General features: G+C 35.9%; 1 protein-coding gene across 8 annotated transcripts in view; it reads right to left on the minus strand.

Moving 5' to 3' along the window:
- Positions 1 to 21783, minus strand: part of MCTP1 (multiple C2 and transmembrane domain containing 1) — a 212687-nt gene that overhangs the window by 76180 nt on the left and 114724 nt on the right. For 6 of the 8 annotated variants that reach the window (XR_011682564.1, XM_071448671.1, XM_071448670.1 and 3 more), the window contains one exon: positions 21251 to 21370. Coding sequence is in view for 7 of the 8 variants with exons in the window: in XM_071448671.1 (XP_071304772.1) it covers positions 21251 to 21370 (120 nt within the window). In the remaining variant the exon portion in view is untranslated. Of the gene's footprint in view, positions 1 to 15479; positions 15500 to 17539; positions 17604 to 17669; positions 17701 to 21250; positions 21371 to 21783 lie in introns of those variants that run through there. The other 2 variants (XM_071448675.1, XM_071448676.1) reach the window with 2 other exon arrangements.

Genomic DNA, 21783 nt, shown 5'->3' on the forward strand with positions numbered 1-21783 from the left:
CCAGACCCCCCAGGCCCCAAGACTGTTACTGAATGTTTAAGACTCACAAGGAGCGACCTTGTGTGTGGAGGCAGTGGGGGAAGCGGGCATCCCTCTTCCCGCCACAGTTCAGGAGGATGCGCACACTGCCTGAAAAGTTACCTGCTCTGCCCGAGACTTCCCCGGGTGTGGGTCTGTCCTTCCGTCCTGCCTTGCTCCCTTCCGCTGGGGGACTGGGGTGTGCTGCAGAGGCTGTGTGCTTGGCCAGGGATATTGCAGCGCTGCAGCTCACTCTACGATCGCATCTGCCTGCCTTCCCCAGCTGCTGCTGCTGTCGGCGGTGGTGCTGAGGTCAAACGCTGCCTGTGAGTGAGCAAAAGGTGCCATTTTCCTTCCTCCCCCCACACTGGGCCGAGCCACCATCGCCCCGGGAATCACCACGCGCTGCAGGGCAATCTGCATTAACCGGTTAGAAACTCCTGGCTCTGTTTTGCTGCTCATTCCGCTCTGTTACATACACATATAGTCTAGTAAAGAACTGTCACTCTTGTTTTCTACGTTTTTGCTGGAAACCTCCATAATTTCTGAAGTTACAATAAATCAGAGGGAAGGGTCTTCTTTCCATTTCAGGAAGGTTCCTTGGGAGACATTTGTCTTTTAAACCAAGAAATTAATTGGCACCTAATGTGTGGTTCGAGAGAAAAGGATGAAAAGAGGTTAACAGTTCTTGGGTAACCCATTTGTGTACTGGTTACAGCAACCTCATTAGGAATCCCTATGGTCCACCTTACTCCAGTTCAGTTGACAGTTGATCACGTTCATGTTTTTTTCCATTCGCAGATTGCTATCTAAACATGGGCCCCAAAACTAATGCCATTGTGACTGTCAACAAGTTTGTAGAATGGGTCCGTTTGGTGAGTAATTCAGTGCTTGTAAACCTCTTTTGGACTGTGTGCATGTGGCTATCTAACTACCACAGACTAAGATGCTGGCATTGGGGGTTCAGGGTACCTGTTTTGGGGGAGGAACGCAGGGGGGTGTTTTCTCCCAATTTTTCACCCACCTTTTCAGGCCAGCCACAAGAGCTTTTGAAGGGTTTAAATTCCTTGCAGATGCTAAAGATACCATATTCTTGATGATATTTTCGCTAAGTTTATTCAACGTGGTCCATTTAGTTGCCTTGGGTAGCTACCCCAAAATCTGCCCCCAGAGGGAAGGGATGCTGCCCAGATACCTGTGGCAGAGGCAAGAGACACTCCCCAAGAGCACCACCCGCAGTCAGAGGGAAAGGTGGGTAACACAGCAGTGCAACTGCTGTCACGGGCATTATGGCTCCACACAAACCAGAAGGGCAGCCACAGCCAGGAGCCGTCACCCCACTGAGCATGCCAAGAGGGTAAAGCCTCTGTGGCAAGGAGAGCAGTGGAATAAGTGTAGGTATGGAGAGGTCTGGCAGGTTGCTTATGTCACACTGCCGCGAGAGTTGTTTGGGCTCCGCCAAGACTTGGCTGGGGGTTATGGCTCCCTTCTTTCCTGCCATTTGGGCATCAAGCAGAGCAGTCACTATGGGAGTTTTGTGTATGCAGCTCCATGACCTTGCTACACTGCAATTCAGCACTCCGATAGAATCTGCCTGCTTTCTCTGCTTCTCCCTGCTGCTACTTGGTAGTGCCAAAACCAGTTGCTGCCTGCATGAGTTTCAGGGGAATCACTCTTCCCTCCCTCTTGTCAGAGGCTGCCATCACCCCTGAGGAGGTTCCATGCTTGCCCCGGAGTGCCCGTGCCGGGCAGGAGTGAGTCACCGCAGCATCTCTGCAGCATCTCTGCCTTGCCTGAGCCACCAACACGGCCTGCCAGCCGCGGTCACAACTGCACCAGCATGGAAAAACAGCACTCAACACGTGGGAGGCCTCTGTGACTGTATTGTTTGTTCTCTTCTTTTTTTTTTTTTCTAATAACGAGCTGTTATTCTTTTCTTATATTTTTGCCTGGAAGCCCTGCGATTATCAAAGTTAGAGTAATTTGGGAGGAGGGGTCTTCATTCCAGGAAGGCTCCTGCCTTCCTTGGGAGACATTTGTCTTTTAAACCAAGACAAAGTGGTATAAGAAAAGCCTTTCACATAAGAACTTGTAGTAACTGTAAGATCTGTGATGTTTCCAAGCCCATCTGTGTGCTGTTTTTCAAATAGGTGAATATTTTACAGTAGGGGCTCTTGGTTAATAGCCTTCTCAACAGAGATGGGTTAAAGAACCCTTTTGTTTATGAATGCAAAATTAATTGGATAGGATCCAGCTATTTATATCTATACATTAATAGCTATTTCTCTCTCTCTCTCTCTCTGTATATATATATACACACAATAGAAAGCAAAAACCAGAGCAGTGTTTACATCCCACTCTAAAACCACAACACCAAAATTAACTATTTCAGGTGACAAAGAACTGGCTGTAAGCCTTTTCAGTTGTCTTCTCTTGAATCTTTAACTCACAGCTCTACTTCAGGCAACAGCACCCCAACTGCAGGAAATGGAAACCCCTTTCTCAGTGGTGACAATAAACATAAATGACAGAAAGGCATGTGGTGGTGGAAACCCAGCCACGCCTTTCCAATGACAGGAATCCAGGAAGCAGTGACTTCAATATCCTGTTAGAACCCACCTAAATGAATGAAAGCCTCATTGCTGAAACATGTAAATTCTTTCTCCCAAACTGTCAATCTGTCCCAGCAAACTAGCCTCAGCAACAAAATACCTAAATTTTGATTTAAAGTGTAAGCAAGTGGAGAATCAAACACAGGCAAATCCTGAGGTAAAAATAGCCTTATGAGAACAGAATTCAGCTGTGGGTTTTTCACATAATGGAAAAAAGTAGTACCAGTAATCCTCTACAACAGTATGTCAATAATGTTTATCCATGTCAGAACTCAAAAAGAAAAATACATTAAAAGACGGACTACAACTACGATACCTCATGAAAGCTCATGATTGCATTCCCATCTTTTCCTTCAAAAATTTGATGTTGTGTCTTGACAGTGACAAATTGCATGTTATTTGCTCAGTGGACTTTCCTGATAATAAAAGATATTCTTCCCCAAAAGAAGGTATATTTCAGGTAAACACATTCACATATATTGAGTCTGTCCTTTACTAAAAAAGAGTTTGAATGTCGTCATGGAACACAAAATTTTTAAATACATTACCAGGTAAACTTTAAATTACTTCAAACATTGAAAATGCCTATTTTTCTTAAGATACGATTCCTAAGATATTGATATCTGTGAAATGTAAGTTTTGCACTGCCATACCACATGCTCAATGACAGCTACATAGTATTTATCTTCTGAATAATTCTTAAAGGCCAATCAGTTCAACCAAAAAAAGCAGGAAGACAGAATAGAAAAGAGCAAAATTGATCTATTGCCATTTTAGTGTAAGTTTATCATAAGGTAATTGTTTATACCCTTGAGAGTTTCAAAATTTAGGGGAATCTGTTGTAGAGGAATATATATGTATTTTTCTGTAATCTTTCCATCACAGAACCCAACAGATTTCTATCTATTGTTATCTAACTACGAAAAAGTTAAAAAATAAAACTTGCAGCTCATCCTCCAGACAAAAGCTGAACAGTTTTCTATCATGCTTAGGTAGGAAATAAATGCAGCATTATTCTTCCACACAGTGAGAACTGAAAAAGAGAAAGTAATATACAGGAAAAAAACCCAAACCTACCAGTCATGCTGGTGCACACCTTTAACTTTTCCTTGCTACACAAATATATAGCTGCATATGATCTGCATGTAAAATACCTGATGTAGAAATATGTAATGGTGTGAGGATGCAATAGCAAAGTAAAAAAATACACTATTACTAAACCAAGATTTTTTCAAATTTGTATTAGATAGAGTTGCCTCCTTTCCTTGTGTTAATGTTTTTCCTTCTCCTGTCTATGCAGTATATGCTCTGTTTTGACAATAGTCATGATGTGGTCCTGCTTTCCTTGGGTGCCCCAAGCTGGGAAATGACTCCCTTCTCCCTTGCCTTATGAGTTACAATAAGAGCATTTGCTATGGACAGCAAGTGCCTTTTTAACTTGGCCACTGACATGACAAATTGAATCAGGGCCTTCAGAAACAAGTCGGCTTACCTTGTTAACCATGCAGCATTTGCTCAGGAAAAACAACTGATAAAATATACTTTCCTCTCTGGTTTTTTTGTTTGGTTTTTTTTTTTTTTTAATGCTTGCTTGAATTCCTGTAGCAATTTGAAAGATGAAAAGGTTTGCACTTTACAAAACAAAACAAAAACCCAACCCAGACAAAGAGTGGCTCAGTGCATGTGGGAATTCAATCCGTGCTTCTCTCATCCACAACAAAAATGCCTTCTATTCTAGTGAGAAAGGGAAAGGCTGGAAACTCCCATGCTGATAGTCCTGATGTTTTTCTGCTGCTACAGTGTGTCAAAGGTTAGTTCCCTCCCACCTGCATCACACTTTGCTTCTCCTAATACACAACCAAGCATTCAGACATTATGATTAAAAATCATCTTGCTCATGGGAGTCTCTCTCAGACATTCTGTGTTCCCTTCTCAAATATCCCAGTCCAGCACACAGATAAAATCATTAACTTGTACTTAATAAGAGCTTTGTATGATTTTTTCTTTTTAAACCCTATTTACTGACTCTCACTAAAATTAAGCACAATATTAGTAGAATCAAATAAATGTCAGCAGTTTTATTCAGCACACTTGTGATCATGGGTAAGGGTGATAGATAACCAGACTTTCTTTGTTATGACCTCTTAGGAGAAAAATAATAAACCTAGAGACATCCTGCATTATGTGACCTAAGAGCAACTCCAAAGGAAAACAAACTGTCATTTTAAGAGATGATAATGCTACCAGTGGGTTCTAGAAATGGAAGCAGTGATATTATGAAGCATATACTTGAGGGGAAAAAAAAAAGAAATGTTAAACTCCTAAGATTTTTTTTGCAGAACAGCTTCAGATTTAAAAATAATGCCTATATGTTACATTTTTTTTGATATTGAAGTTGAAGAAGCAAGTAATAGAAGCATTGGTAATGAGTCACCCCCCCAGCACTGACAGCAAAGTTGGTATTCTTGTGGGGTAGCCTGATCCTGCATTGCAGTGGTTTTGGTGAATCCCTGACCATCAAGGCAGCACCTTTAAGGTTAGCTGCTGACTGTTTTAAGTCATGGATCAAGTCCAAAGGATGAACAGAGTTTGGTTAAATTCATAGAGTTTACCTTACTCAGCAGATAAAAGAGACCACTAGTGTAATGTAATTTACAGAACAAAAAAAGAAAATGTGAAATATAAATGCAGAATTATGCTCATTTATTAATACCTGATGGACAGTACATTAAAACAAATAATTATGAGAGAACGTTGTACCTCTGAGGTACATCATGAGAGTGATCTGCTGTATTAAGATCACATATTGTCATCAAAGTCTGGAAATTATGCAAATAGTACTAGCTACATTTAGAGGTCTGCACAAGTAAAGACTTTCCCACCTAAATAGTAATTGTCTCTCAGGAAAGGCAATGATTTTTGTGTGATGCAAAGGTGCTACCTACAGGCTTGAGCAGAGAATGACATGCAGGGAAGCTCAGGAAAAAGGATCCCATTTTATGAAGAAATATAACAGAATTAGCATTACCACTAAACTAAATACCTTTTAATTTCAGACTAAAGAACACATTTTACCAAAGTTTTAAAAATTCATAATACCAAAGATTTTCAGTTAACCCAATTTAATTCTAAATTTTAAAATGGTGTCTGTATTTTCCTGGGTTTCTTTATTTAAATCAGTTACCATACCACAAAAAAAAAGATGCTTTTTTAATCATCAAACATTAAATAAGCTGTATGGTCTTCTGATACACTTATTTCAGGCATATTTTTATTGATGAATAAACTTCGCCACAACTATCAAAAGATCACATCTGAAGATCAAAATTAATGTTTGGTCTTACAAATACAGTTAAGTGCCAGACAGGAAGTATTTGTATCCTATTAAATGTACATCTATCCTATACCTCTTGTATAAACAATATTTCATTCAATACAGCACAACTGTACTGAGAATCACTTGCCTAAAAACAGCAGCATGTCCAGTATTTTTGAGATCATGAAAAAATGCTTGGGAAAGTGCTTTAATCTAAGAGCATGCTTTCTCTTCCTCTGCATATTTTACACATTTGTACCCAACCAGATCAGATATGGCAAATATTTATAAATATATGGAGATTTACTGGTTGGGGATATTCCTACTGATTTGAATTAACTCAATTATGAATGTAAAAGCAAATTCTCTGTTAACTTTTAGGAACAAAGGTATCTCCACCACCCTATACAAGCCACTGCACTACACATCCAACATGTAATGATAACAGCAGTAGCAGCAGTGTTCTCTTGCATTTACCTTCAGCTAAGACTAAGGCAAGCAATGCAATTGAAAACTAATACATTCTGCCTTTCAAAAAAATTCTGGCATCCTTTTTCCTTTTCCATTTTTGAGGGGGGAACAGTTTCAAAAGTAGTACAAAAATAGAAAATAAAAAGATAAATATTATTAAATGCATTTTGTATTATATAATAGAGTAATAATTGAGAATATTTTTTTCTCTCAAATGTATAATTCAGCAGTTCTGTATTTAAAGGCTGTATTTTTCCTATCTATAGTAACAAAAAGACAGTACCCATTCCCAAGTACAATTACATAAATTTTAGAATCCCTACCTTGCTATGAAAGCATGAATTTTAAAATGAGATTTTGTCTTCTGTCCATTTGTCCAATTTCTGAATTTGTTTTAGGGAACAAATGTCCACATAATTTTTCTATTTGTATCAAATAATTGTGACATTCAGAGTCAATTATCTGATGACCTGAAAAAGTGCCTTAGTTTACTGTCTCAGATGAACAGATAATCTAGATTAAAGCACTTTTCTGAAATAAGCAGGATACATTAGTAGCTAATTCCAGCTTGTCTAAATACACTATTCCAAAGACATTGACAACAACATAAACTTAAAAATATATAAAAAATAACCTCAAGAAGAACCAATGGTACGAATGTATGCTATAGAACGACAAAAAGAGTGTTCAGCAACCATACATATCGTTTGCTTTATTCTTAAACTACTAAATTTCTCTTAAGGACAAGATCCTATTCATTACTGTTCATACTGATTTTATATTATGCAAAATATCCAATTATTCATGATTTTCAGATGAAATTTCAAGAATGGTGTGATCAAAACTCATCAGCTATTCCTATACATATTTTTAGAAATTGAGTAAAAAAAAAGTTTACATTTCTGTAACTCCACATATACATTATTCTACATACAATATAATTACATCACAATTAAATAAGTTCAATTCTATTTTATTTATGAAGATAATACTGAATAATTTTTAACAGAAATATCATTATAATTAAACTCTTCAGAGTACATTTAAGTGACTGTTGAAGAGAGAAGTGGCAGCATGTTCATGACAACTTTATTGGGAAATTAAAATTTAACTCATTTTAAAATACTTAATGCCTCCTACATAGTTGTCTGTAAATTAGTTCAAGTTGCCTTTGCTTCATGTTGAATTTATTCATATATTATTGTATTGTCCCAATTTTCAATCAGAAAGTCTGTGAGCAGTTAGTGGTAATGTTCATGGGTAGCTGGAGAAATAGCAGTAAAGAGAAAAGTTCCTACTACATTTCTCATTATGGTAACTAAATTTTCAAAGGTGTGCCCATATCCTTCTATTAATAACTTTCTTGTGACAAACTAATGCATCAAAATGTAATGCCATTTTGGTGCTATTATTTTAGATGCAAAGACATTTTTTCTCCCTTGTTATATTTCTTAACCTGTAGCCAATATTGAATTCTTCCAAAGAGTGGTGATAGCAGATGTCTATAAACACTCCTAGTTTCATGACAAAAGGAAAACAATGGCTTGTGGATTACTGCAAAAATATTTCTGATAGGGGAAAATTCAAAATTATTCAGTTACATGCAAATATTCTTAATTTTGCTGCATGTATATGCAATACGAACATTTCCAACTTTTAAAACCCAACCATGATTAGATAAATCATAACTGACTTTACTAAACATTTATACCTGCTGTATATATGTATAAATATATGCTGTATATATTTTCCCTGAAATGTTCACAGAGTTCTTCAGAAAACTGATCTAAACTGAAAAAGTAAAATAAAATTATTTTCTTTATGAATGCTTCATGACCTTTGACATCATTCACTATTTAGAGGCCCATAAAAGAATAGATAACACGTATGACTCACAAATTACCAATTATGAAAAATTATCTGGGGTAGAATGCTACAGTAATGCAAAAAGATGGATTACTTGTCATAAACCAACAAAGCTTTTGTTTGCAAATCCAGTATCTCACTTCTTTCTTTTGTGTTGGGAAACTTAAAATTATTTTTAAACTGCATTAATTTAAAAAAATGCAGTCCATCATACAAGTCAACACTGAAAGCGACCCAGAAAGAATCTGTTATTTTTTAACCAATATATATTTTATATTTTACTATCAGTTCTAAAAATCAAAATTCAGCAGAAATAAGATACATCACAGAGCAAGCAGATAGTCCTGTACTTCGGAGGTGTTGGGGTTGCTGGTTCTACCACATCTTAAAGTGGTCTCAGAGAAGTGGTGCATTTGTCATTGTCAGGTAGGCAACAGAATTTAATTAGTCAATAATCACATTTTAGAGCACAGGCATCCCCTATTTTAAAACACTCCTCCTGCATTAGAAATTCTTCAGAGTTTTGGATTTACTTTCTTCTCTGCATCTTGAGGGAGACAGACTTTCAATTTTTAATAGAAACAATGTGAGAAAGAATTAATGTCTGCAGAAAATAAAATAAATACAAGCTTCAGATTACCACAGTGCAGTGCCATCAGTGTTGAGGAGTCATCTATGAAAAACTCTGTTTGGTGATGCAGCTGAGCATTCATTACACTCTGACTGGTAAATGACAGGACTGCTCAAATCAGAGATAAACCAAGATGAACTTTATTTTCATCCAGAAACCAAAATCCCCCTTCTCAGCCTTTTGCCTTCCCTGCAAATAGTGAACCCATTGCTTGTGGCACAATGCTGAGAGAAAAATTCCAGCAGGAATGCTTCTGGTGCTTATGAAAGTAAGTGCTGTATCTCTCAGCTCCAGTTTAAGCGCTGATTTTTTTTTCACATACAACTTTTGCTCTGCCTATGCCAGAATCCACACTAATCTTTGTCTTACTAACTTTGGCCGAATCGAGAGGGGACACCTAAATCATAACACCACCAGTTACAGCTCTTAACTGTCTTGCACTGTGAGAAACAGTGGAATGATTTAATTAAAATAATTTAATTCAAATCAGACATATTAGACATTATAAGTAAAGGAGCAGAAGGGTGAGTGCAGTGATCCAGAGACAATGAAGCATACTAACCAGAGTTTCCCAGGTTCAGATCCCAGGTCAGATACATACTCCCTGCTCCCAGCTTCAGCCGAGAGTGTGCCCGGAGGTGGCTGCCGCTGCTTTGGGGAGAATGGAGGAGCAGGCTTGTGTGTCAGGGTGGGGAGGAAGGGGGGATTAGCTGCATTGTCACTCACTAATGACAGCTGCCAGATGATTAGAAAGCACATTAAGTTCTTAACTTTAACTTTGCTAATCAGCAAGATCAAACTCCTAAACCAAAAAGGGTTTTTTTCATATTTAAAAAAAAAAGAGGAAAAGAGAGAGTTAGCATATTTGCTGCCTAATCTGGATGTAAGGCAGTGCACAAGCATGCAGTTGTAAAAATGAACTTTGATGGAATAAATACTTGACTGATTTAGATTGGCCTCAACAGCATCATTTGCAATGGCTATGCATACAGGACTAAGGTTTTAAGCAGAATTATTTCTTCCTATGAAATTCTGACATTCAAGAATCAATCAACAAAAGGGAAACTGTATTTAAGCATTTTGACATCATATTCTTCAAGAAGGTGGCACTGGAGAACAGCACAGCTCCGCTACATTTACTGTAAGAAAGCAAAACTAAACCAAACCAAAAACTTGCAGAAAAAGAGCTGAGTAGCCTTTACCATGACTGTTCTCTGAGTGGGCTGTTGATCAAGGCAAATGTACATTAACTTCTGCGAAATGTGCAATTTTACTATATTGTCCATATAGACAGAAATCTTACTTTAACACTATGTTTGAAGCAGGTTCAAAATAGATGGTTAATGGTAAAGCTGTAATGAATGTATTTTCTTGAGGTTTGGTTGCGTTTTTTTTGGTTTTTGGTTGTTTTGGTTTTTTTTGTTTTTGTTTTTTGGTTGGTTGTTGCTGTCGTTGGGGTTTTTTGTTAGGGTTTTTTGTGTTTTGTTTGTTTTGTGGAGTTTGGGGTTCTGCTGTTTGTTTTTTTGTTTTGATTTGGTTTGGTTTTTTGGTTGTTGTTTATTGTGTGTGGTTTGGTTTCTTTTTTCTCCCTTTCTTTTTTTTTACTTAACCTATGGCTTTGATACAGCTGCTCTTGGATATACAATGGTTACCCAACCATTTTATGGCTTTAACAAACCCTTACTCTCTGCCTCTCATTCTATACAATGTAGCCTCTATTTGCACCCAAGTGCTACTAAATTACAGATAAAGTTACAACAAATTTGTTTTCTCAAAAAAGCAGTGAGGCCTAACATCCCCTGAGTAATAACAGCCTTGCTTTTAATTCAGAAGTAGAGCTGGAATAATTTTCCCTCAGAAAAGGCAACAATAGAGCTGTTCTTTCTGGGCTGAATGGGGCATGTCTCAGTTTGCAGGTGTGCAGGTGCTGCAGTGGAGAGACAGAGAGTGCCTGACCTGGGTGGGCAGCCCAGGCTCTGGCAGGTAACTCCAGACTGGACCACCATCTATTGGATGGGGCTTACAGAGCTCTCAACTCTGAAGCAAAGAAATATGCTCCAGTGAATCAGTAATCTATAGAGATGTATCTTGTTCATACTGATAAAATCAAAGTATCTAATAAAAATCTGAAGCACTCCTGGAGCAAAGCAGAAATGTTAAAACTCCATAAAACACAGCCAAAGCAATTCTTGAATGTGAAAAAACTACATATAAAGACCTACCAACACACTGCAGTTATTTTCCAAATGTTCCAGCTAATAGACTGTGATGAAGAAATAACTTCTTTTTAATGTGTTTCACTGGAGTTGTGTTAAAGAAGCTTAATATTCAGGATTAAAATCCCTATTCTGGCTGATGTGAAGCTGCAGTGCTATGAAGAGAGTGATATAATACAGAAACAAAGCTCAACCAAAGCGTTAGTTACCTCTACTGTAAAATAAATCACCCCCATACATTTCCATGTTTACTTGCTGCAATATTATGATACTATTTCCAAGAGATGAAAATCAAGCACATTTAAGGAACAAGTATTAAGTGCTGTTAATGTGGTCTTATGCTAGTAGTCATTGTCTTGGGAAAAGTATATTGTGTTTTACACACTAATGCTATGACGTGTTTATTAACTCAGAATCCTTCTGCTAACAGTGCTTTAAGCAAGTAATAATTAATATGATGGCAAATATTAAAAAACCTACTTTTAAATTTAACTCATGTTAAAGGAATACATTATCTGCAGGTATCATTTCTTCTTCAAGATAAAAGTGCAACAAGAATACTATACATTAATCAAAAATTACTCAGTCTTTCTTTTTAAAGGAAAACATGCTTTAATAAACATTATTGGTATCCCTTACAGTATTGATTACCCAGGAACTGGTTGGTTTTAATTTTAAAAAACACACTTTTCCTGGAAAATGAAGGATTTGTCATTGGAAAATAAAGATTCAAATGCATGCACCTGTGCCTTCTGGTCTGAGATAAGGAAGAGATTTTTTCTCTGCCTTGTAAATGAGCACCAGGAAGAAACAGAGCAAGAAAAGCCTAACAGACACAAGCATGTAAGAACTGAGGAGAAATGTAAGGAAATACCAGAAGTTCCAATTACATAATGTCATTTTTAACAGATAACTCTGCAGTGCTAATAACAGCTGTGAGAGTAGTGGTCAATCCCAAATAAATAAGACTAAATAATGGTTTTTTTGGGTTTTTTTTTGAGAATCTATGTTCCCCATAGAGTACTTGTACACCTGGAAAGCAGTTGGTTTCTTGTAACTTCAGAGCAACAGTAATAGCATAGATGTTAACAATGAAAATGTACAAACTCACAGATCTGCCATACAGTTGTAAGTCTATTCAACATCAGCAGCAGCCATTTGGCTTACAGCTATTAATTTTTTTTCTCTTCAGTAACAATTGGAGTCACAACATTAGTTATTTCTACTGGTAAGTGTTAATACTTATCCTGGAATAAATACAGTCTGCCACTGAACCCAAAATAAGTAATATTTTTTAAATGATGTCATCTTGTTTATTGCAAAGTATTAAACAGATTGCATGTATAAACATATTTTTTTTTCTTTCTAAGAGTAAAAAAGGTGAACAAAAAAACCAAACAAAAAACCTCCTGCTTTCATCAAACAAATGGTTATGACATTTACAGGCTTTTTACTTCAAGGTCAACTGAAATTCTTCTTTCCTGCAGTAGTTAAATCACTTAAGCATGATACTTGGTAAAAATTTAACATTCTGTCACACTGTTAAATGTTCCACATATTTAAAAATTATCTAGATGACACTGTTTCTTGCATTGATGCTTAACTAAAATGATCTTTAAGGCAGTTTTTGCTCCTCTTTATATTGCCGTGACCAGTACAAGAAGTTACTGTGCAAGATAGGCCATTGCAAACATGCAGGCTTTACCAGAGATGTGGCAAAAGCTCCAAGAGTATTTTCTTCATAAAACTGCAACCATAAATTTGGCCTTTAATTGAGAAATTTAAGAAAACATTCTTTCTGGACAGTAATCTGCATGATTCACCCTTGTCACCAAGATCTTTAGGTGCTACCTTGGGAGGGATAGGAGAAAAGCACATAGAAAAGTAGTTCAGGAAAGCACTATTTTTTTGGAAAATGTTTTCTTAATTTTTCAGGGATGGAAAACAACCTGAGTGGCAAATTCATTAGCCTTGACTTAAACTATACAATAAAAATTATGCTAATAAACTTCTGTATAATTCATACATAATTTAGAAGAAAAGTAAAAATATCCACCCTTTGTAAACTTCATAAGTGTTTTTCTGCAACGGCGCCCTTCAGAGATTTGTCCCCTTGACATCAAAACAATCTGCTCAATGCACAGACTCGTTATCCCAAGTAAGGGACAACTTCTAGTGCTATGGCTTTTTCACACTCTGTCACAAGGAAATTTTCCTATCTCTGACAAAATACAATTGTAAAAGACCACTGCTTTCACAGGACTTCCCTATGTATCTCAGTGGAATTCCACTGGAAACAAAGCTTCTTGCATTGCAAGTCCCCCTCACATGTGGAGTATCATCATCACCACAAACAGCATCATGACCCACCAGGGATTTACAAGAATGAAACAAACACTTTCAAACACTTTCCAGGTCCAAACCATACATTTATAGAATGGTAAGCATGCAGCATCTCTCTTTTGCTAAAAACATAGGATAAAGCTAGGTGTGGCAGATAGTCCCTCTTTAGGAAAAGAAAAACTTTACATATAAGTTTTGCAATGGCTACTTACGGTTGTTTTTTTAAAGGCTTTACTTACATCATCAAGAAAGGCAATTACTGTTAGTCATATAGCATTATGTGTCACTAGTAGACAAAACATATGCTCTGAGGCTTTTTTTATGTTAACAGTCTGGATTTCTCATTCAACTACCAAAACTGAAATTATAAAATTGTGAATTAAACAATATAGGCAATAGAAATGCATATCTGAAATGTTAGAAAATGGTCTAAAATGTTTTCACTCCAGTAAAATCTAGCACATTGAAAAGAACCGGGTTTTTTTTCTTAATTCTTCCACTGAGACACTTATGTCATCACCTACCAGTTACATACCTACTAAAGAAACAACTCTAGAGGGATAAGTACACTGAAGATTCCTTAAGTAGCAATAGGAAGAAACTGGTATTTTAATTTCTGAATTTAATTTCTGTCCTTTCTAAGCCTTTTGCACACTGTATTTTCAAAAGATTTGAAAAAATTGCTTCTCTGTCTGATTTACCTTACTTGAGCTTTTCTTACCAAAATACAACATATCTGCTTCTTTTGTTACTACATTGCAACTTTTGGCAAAACCATGACATTACATTATTTTAACTACTGAATGGCCCAAAGAAATCAGTGTGTCCTACAGTTCTCTCACTTCAAAACAAACCTTACAATACCCATTCCTACTAAAATAAAAAGGAAGTAAAACACTCTGTAATGTGACTTCATAATGTGTTGGTTCTCATAAATACTTATCATTAAAAGATGATGAAAAAATATCTTATAACTCAATCATGTGCAGTATCTAAGTCATGGAAGTTTAAATGGCCAAGATCTTCTGAGATAACTGTAAAATAGCATCTCAGGGAACCTGAGGATGATAGGGTACACAACTACCTTAGAACACCCAAGCTACTAAGTAATTATCCAAATTCAGAGTCAATGATGTCTGAATTCCTTCAAGTGCTAATATTTTCATTCAGTACTGTTTTTTGCACTGCAGAGGAGAGTACAAGTAAGAATTGGTGATGCAATGCAAGCCCTCCCTTTGGGCCCAATGGTCCACTCTGCAACTCTGCCCAGTTACACCAGGCAGTGGGGGATCAGAAACATACTGCAGAGTAAGACTGCAACTCACACTAATTGGCTGCCCAGATTTCTAGTCACATCACTGTCCTAACAGGAAATCCAAGCTTGCTTTTAGAACTTTTTAGGTAATCCCAAAAACAGGAGAATGAATAATAGTTTTTGTCAACTTCCACAATTTTTCATCAACCAAATTTTCATCCACCAGACTTTTTGATGTATCAAGTTACAATAGCATCCAAAAAGGTTTAGTAGTTAAATACTTTCAGAATACTGTCAGCTTTCAAAGGAGAATATACGAGGAAAATGGTATAATATTGAAGGAAAAGTCTAAGACATGGGATACCAATGTTTTATGCTGCTGTGTATTCCTGTTTGATAAAACACAAAATAAGGAAAGTAACTCCCCATACAGCATAGGTGTTTTCGAGATTTAATGCCTTAAGATTATGAAGAAATTCAGAACAGCATCTAGTTAGGTACTAAAATATATATGCAGGTAAAATAAACACCTATGGGAGCAATTAAAGTGCTTAAAGGTAGAGCTAGTGACATTTTAGACACCCTTGGGTGGGCACCCCAGTCACCTGGATGGTGATGGCAGAAATGACAGAGAACCTAAGACAGACACATACTCTTCTGGGACAGTAGCTGGACAGCACACAGGATGCTCTACATTACTGAAAATGGCACAGGTCTGTGCTTGGGCAATAAATCTCACTGTTAAACTGGCTCAGCAAGTATGCAGTCACTCTGTGAAGAAAATAAAATGAAAGTGACTTTTTACAAACAAAATAAAATACTTAAAGAGGCTTTACATTACAAATATTCCCGAGTCTTTCTTTGTATCAGATTTGCAAACACACAATTTGCAAAACAAAAGATGTGGACTGATGACAGTAGGTTTTCCACACCAGTATCATTACTCATTTGTTATAGTTAAGAGCTGTATTTTTAATCATAGCTGGTGCTAGTATGTTCTTTCAATATTAATAGCTAATGGATCTCTTTGGTCCTATATACCAGTTTTTTCCGCTATTTTTTTCTTTCCTATTCCACCTCCTAAAGCCCGGCACAAAGTATAGCTAAGTTGTAAAAAGCTTAAATTCCATTGTAATTTTGAAGGGGTCCAACATTAGTTCTGCTGATATATAGAAAAATAGGAGGAAGGGAAACAGAACTTAAACCACTTTTCTTTTTCTCTCCTTTACTTTGGAAAACAACCCCACCAAACCCCACAGCAGTCTGGTCCACTTATTTTTCTAAGCTGTTGGATACAAATGACAAAAAGCTGAAAGACTCTTACACATGTGTGTAACATGCATCAGAAATTAATCTTGTTCCTGGCCTTGCCATTGTCATGACACGTTACCTCCACAAATCTTTTGAGAACAGGCAGTTTTGACAGCAACAGCAATTTTTGGAAAGGCTTTTTTGGGGAGATAAGAAAAGCTTCTCCAACTACCTAACCAGCACTTATTCAAATTTCAAATTCTAGACAAGAGATGGCAAGGAAAATTTGATGATACATTTCACCCAGGTTTAGCAAAAAAAAACCTATTTGAAGGTTGTATCCTCAGTAATAGTATCCACGATGGGAACATCTACAAGTTTTTTAATATGTGTGAAATTCTCATTCTCTTACAATTACAGTGTCAAAAAATAAGGAAAATATGTAATAATTACGACAAATGCATTCCAGCCCTTGATGGTATCATACCAAGTCTCTCTGGAAACATAACCTTTGTCTTTCTTCTTTGAGTGACACTGCTTCCAAAATACACAGTAGTGATTGCTTCCCTTTTTACTGAGGAAAAGCTCAGTAAATTGATGAAATTTCTTTCTGTCTCATATCCTTCTAGGAACCAGTTCTTTTAAATCCTGTTTCCTTTTCAATTAATTAATGTGACACCACCAGAACTAAAAAGCATATGTGCAAGAGAACTAACACTTAATCAAAAGCTAGGGATGCCATTATGTCATTTTCATACATTAATTCTGTAACGTTAGAAGACAAAGTGAAGGTGAGTTAGACCTGACAAATGACGTGGATGCAGGGAGAGTCATTTTATCAATATTTGAGAGGCTGAAAAAGAAAGAAAAGTATCTTCTCTGTGTGTGCATGTACACATATAGAATGAATGAAAGGAATAAGAACAGAAATAGGAGAATGTGTTCATAAGAAGCTTTAATTTGAGGCTAACATGTATGTTCATCATGTGAGGACACTCTGCTTCCAAGTGAGAAACAAAGTAAGTTTATTTTACGAGTAAAATAATGAGCTCATTGCTCAAGTAGGCAATTAAGGACCTTACCGAAGCCATTTTGGGATACTAAACACTTTGAAGATTATATATTCCCTCATAGTCCACACTGAGTGTACTTCTAAGTAAAATACATGGTTCTCTTTAATTACTCAGTTATGAAAAAGGGATATTTTTGATAATGCATATCTTAAACTTTTCATTAAACTACCAAATTTAAATTTTAACTTTTTGTGCACTCTGACATTTTTGTCTGGCATTTTCATTAATTTTGCAACATACATAGCTGAAATGTTAACTGATCAATACTTTGTCTCTCTTCTGTAGCACTAGAGCAAAGCTCCCTGAGGACCATGGAGCACTACAGAAATTAAATGTGTATCAAATGTTAATGTTAAACACAGCAGTACTTACTGTATAATGACTGAAAATGGTTAAAAGAATTTCAAATGGATAGATGGTAGCACAAATTATTTACAATCCCATTTCAAGATTAAAGTTTGTCCCATCAAATAATTCACTGACTCACCTGAAGTGTGTCCTTTTACTGATAGCCCCATTGTCCAATTATTTTTCTGCTCATTACAGTATTGCTAGAGAATTAGAGAATTGCTAGTATCATTAGAGAATTGCTAGTATCGGAAAAAAAGAATACACACCTTTTTCCCCTCATGTTGCACCCACTGACATCTATAAGAACAGAAATGTCTGGTTAAGAAGCTGATGGAAATAAGGCCAAACTTAGCAGACGTTTCAGTGCCCACAGTGGATTAATCTGAAGAAAAAACATCCACTTTTGCATACTTTACTAAAGTTCTTCCTCCTGAAACGTACCATATTAATTACCAAATAGTAATAAAAAAAAATTAAATGCTAAATACTGCAAAGGTCTGTTTTAAACAGAGAAAAAGATGTGATTTTATAGCAAATGCTTTCTACATATTCTGGTTTTTCCCACTGTATTTAGGTCTTAAGAAGCATAAATATAAGGACATAACACATTCTTTATCAGCATAGACTTGTGACATAATAAAGCTGTTCTGGAACTCAAATATTAAATTAATGTTGTTGCTATGCACTTCCTTTATTTAACAGGAAATAAATAGAAAAAATCAGGAGGGAATACAGAATTTTCTAATTGCTTTAAGATAAAGTCATATGCTAGCAAGATCAACCTATGGTTCATGAGCTATTTATTAATATCTTTAAGTATCTGAAAAATAACAAATTACCACAGCATAAAAATACGAAATGGAGTGAAAACTCTCAGTTATTCAGAAAAAATCCCCAGTGAAAGTGATGAGTTTATGAAGTTTAACAGAAACAGGTAAAATAATGTTTAGTTAAGGAAATACATAATCTAGAACATTGAAAACATAACTTGGAGTTTCTGTATGTCTATGAACAGCACAGGCAACACTGGTCATTGACCTGATGCCTTTGAACAGATTTTGGAAAGAATCATCCTAAATCTTCAGTACGACATTTCTGTACCTAAAATGTCCCAAATAATGTAAAAGTTTGAGACAGATAAGCTCAGGAATGTAAATAATCAGCAAGCCCTTTCAAGCCTTGGCAACTAACAGTGTGACTTTCCGAGGAGAATGACGTTAAAAAGAACTGCAGTGAAGAGTGCAGAAGGCATATGAAGCAGGTAACTAACTTATTATAGTTAACATATTAATCAAAGTTTTCTGTAGGTTTCCAAGAGAAACCTTTCTCCTTTCCTAATCAATCTTAGAAATTACATTTTTGGAAACTGAGCTATTCTGCCAGAATTTCTTCACCTATGGTCCCCCATATCCCCATCAGAAAGAAAAAGTCACACGGTAAAAAAGTATCCATGATTGTAATGCCAAGAACATGGGGCATTGGGAGATACACAAAATCAACCCTTACATATGCAACCTAGGTGAAATGACTGTAACTCTGTATCAGGATTCACCCATCACAGTATATTTTCAAATCCAATAGGATAGAAGAAGTGGTTAGTTTAAAGCTTAACTTCTCCTATGTTGTTTCTTTTTCTGGCTAAAGAGCTGAATACCCCCAGAACAGCCTGTTTCTCATCTCCTTTCTGGAACTGACATTTCAATGTGAGATTTTCTAGCCTCTAGAAGACAACTTCACAAGGAGATATAATTTGTATAATAGTGAGGAGAAAATGAAACATATACATACATTAATTTTATATACTATTAAATGCAAATATAACCCTAGTGCAGGTATAATTCATCATAACACAAGCAAGTGAATCACTCTTGAGATTTCAACAGCCTATGAAAGTCTAGAAACCATCTAAACCCAAAGCTTATAATCATGAAAAAAATTCACATAAATTTGACTTGGCTAGCAAAGACTTCTTCTGCCTGACAGAGGAATGATTTGATCCTTGGAGAGGATAATATCAGGTCAAAAAGCACAGGATGCAGAAGTGGAATACATCTGTACAATCACAGTACTGATATAATAATAAAAATTTACTGCAACACCTATATAAGCAAAAAAAATATTGTAAGAAAACCAAGAAAATCAGGGGTTTTTTTAATATATGTCTCCCTATATAAACAGATATGAAAAATATTAACATATCTATAAAAATATAACCAGGAAAATGTTTCTACTGCAATACACTGTAACTATAATAATAACATATACTGATTAATGGCCTCCCTACTTAAATTCTGTTTTACATACTACTACTACTACTTCTACTACTTCTTATGACACTGATTTTTTTCTATGACCAGAAACAATTACATTTTAACAGCAACACCACTACTTCCACAGCCACAGCAGTGTGCCATCGGGAAAAAAACAATTTGCCCAAAGAATAGGATGTCTTTCCATTTTCCTTTCTTCCACTGGCAACAGTGTTCCATACCCACATTAAAATCTGACTTAGAGAGATGAATACTTATGAGCTGAAGCAGTAATAGCAATATGAAACATTTGAGTTTTACGTTGAAACCTGCATTTTCCTATGAAGTGTTGATTACTGTTAACTGAAATGATAGATCACCTCTCTACAGCAAACAGTAGCAAGCATATTTTGTCTTTTCACACAGTGCCATCACTACAGACATTGGCAAAAGTACAGCCCCCTGCTTCTTTGAATAGCACATGTATCTCCTGTACTCCCAATGAACATGGCAACCAAGGGTTTAACAAGCAACACAATAAAAATGGAGCCCTGCTAGGAGAAACTTTCTGCAAAACAGCATGATTTAGTGACAGACCCAACTACCCCATTTTACTGCACAGCCAGCTACCAAAGTCTGGTTTGATTTCTTCAAATTTGAGGCACCTGACCTTCAGGCACCCAAGTAAAAAGTACTGTCACCAGATGACGTCTATAATTATTCAAAGTTATACCAAAACCCTTCCCTGTTCATAATCATAGTGGAGCAGCTACTAACCTCAGTATCTCTCAGCCAATTAAAAAAACTTTGAAATTCCAGAAAGTATGTCCATGCATACATTTCTATTCTGTAATGAAAAAATAATGGTTTTGTTTGTAGCTCTTATGATTTTAAAAATAAAGAGGTATTTATCTGGGTAACACACTGCAATCTACAATTGTGCTTGGAATTTTTAAAATTTAACAGAAAAATAAGGTTAATAATAATGAAGATAATATTCCTGAAGAAATAGCAATTTTGTTTAAATTGCAAAAAACAAATTCACTTAAAACCATTCACTAAAAATTATGACCAGAGCTTGCTGCCTAAAAGGTACTAATTTGTTTGCATTTATGGTTTTAAAGTTGGGTTTGTTTTATTTTGGTGGACTTTTTTTTCTAGGAACACCACGTTTGAATAATTAGTAATCAAAATACTTTGAATAAATAATGAGAAATTAATATAATGAGAGTCATTTTTCAATATGCAAGGGGACCAAACAAATTTTAATGGACATCATTTGTGAGAAGCTTAAAATATATTATCCATAGCTCACTGACTCTATTTTGATTTGCATCACCTGCTTGCACCTTATAAAATCAATTACATTTTTACTATAAATATACAATTATAAATTTTAAAAATCACTCTATCTTGTTTGCATGACATTTTAAACTTAATTACTTTTTTTAAAAATGGAATAAACGTGACTGATGATATTATCATAATGCAAACTTCTAAATAAATTAAAAAGAAACCACCAATCTACACAGTATTGTCTCTCAGTCTAGAGCACAAACACACTGGGATGATTAAAAATTGTATAAACAAGATCATACCAAAAAAGCAGCTAGACTTCTTGGAGGAGAATCCCAGTCAAAACAACTGCTAATATAGCAGACAGCAGTAACGAGCGCCATGATACAATGCTTCATCCGGATGAAGTTCCTTAACAGTAGCTGTTAAAAAAGATGAAAGATTGAAAATATTTCAAAACACCAAAAAGATTCAGGAGAGGCTCACGCTAACAATACTGTCATTCTTAACTTGGGTGAAAGGCTGAGAAAATACTAAGCTCTGTATCTCATAAATTGAGCAAGTTAATTTAAAATCTGAGACTTGGAAGAGAGAGAATTTGCTAATTTTATCAATCGGTATTTATTGAATTTAATTCTAGATGGTACAAAAATTGTTCAGCATTCAAACACCACTTGCAAAATTTCACATATTATTATATTAATTAGATTTCATTTTCATTAAGCCTTTAACAAATGCTGGCCATTTTTAATAAAAAGATGCTGCAGGACACTAACCTGAAACCATGCAACACCACTGCTCTAATGTAATTAAGATATCTGCACCATTTAACATT

Source organism: Agelaius tricolor, unplaced genomic scaffold (genome assembly GCF_023055355.1).
Source record: "Agelaius tricolor isolate 1412-34295 unplaced genomic scaffold, bAgeTri1.0.p SCAF_27, whole genome shotgun sequence".
NCBI classification, from domain to species: Eukaryota; Metazoa; Chordata; class Aves; order Passeriformes; family Icteridae; genus Agelaius; species Agelaius tricolor.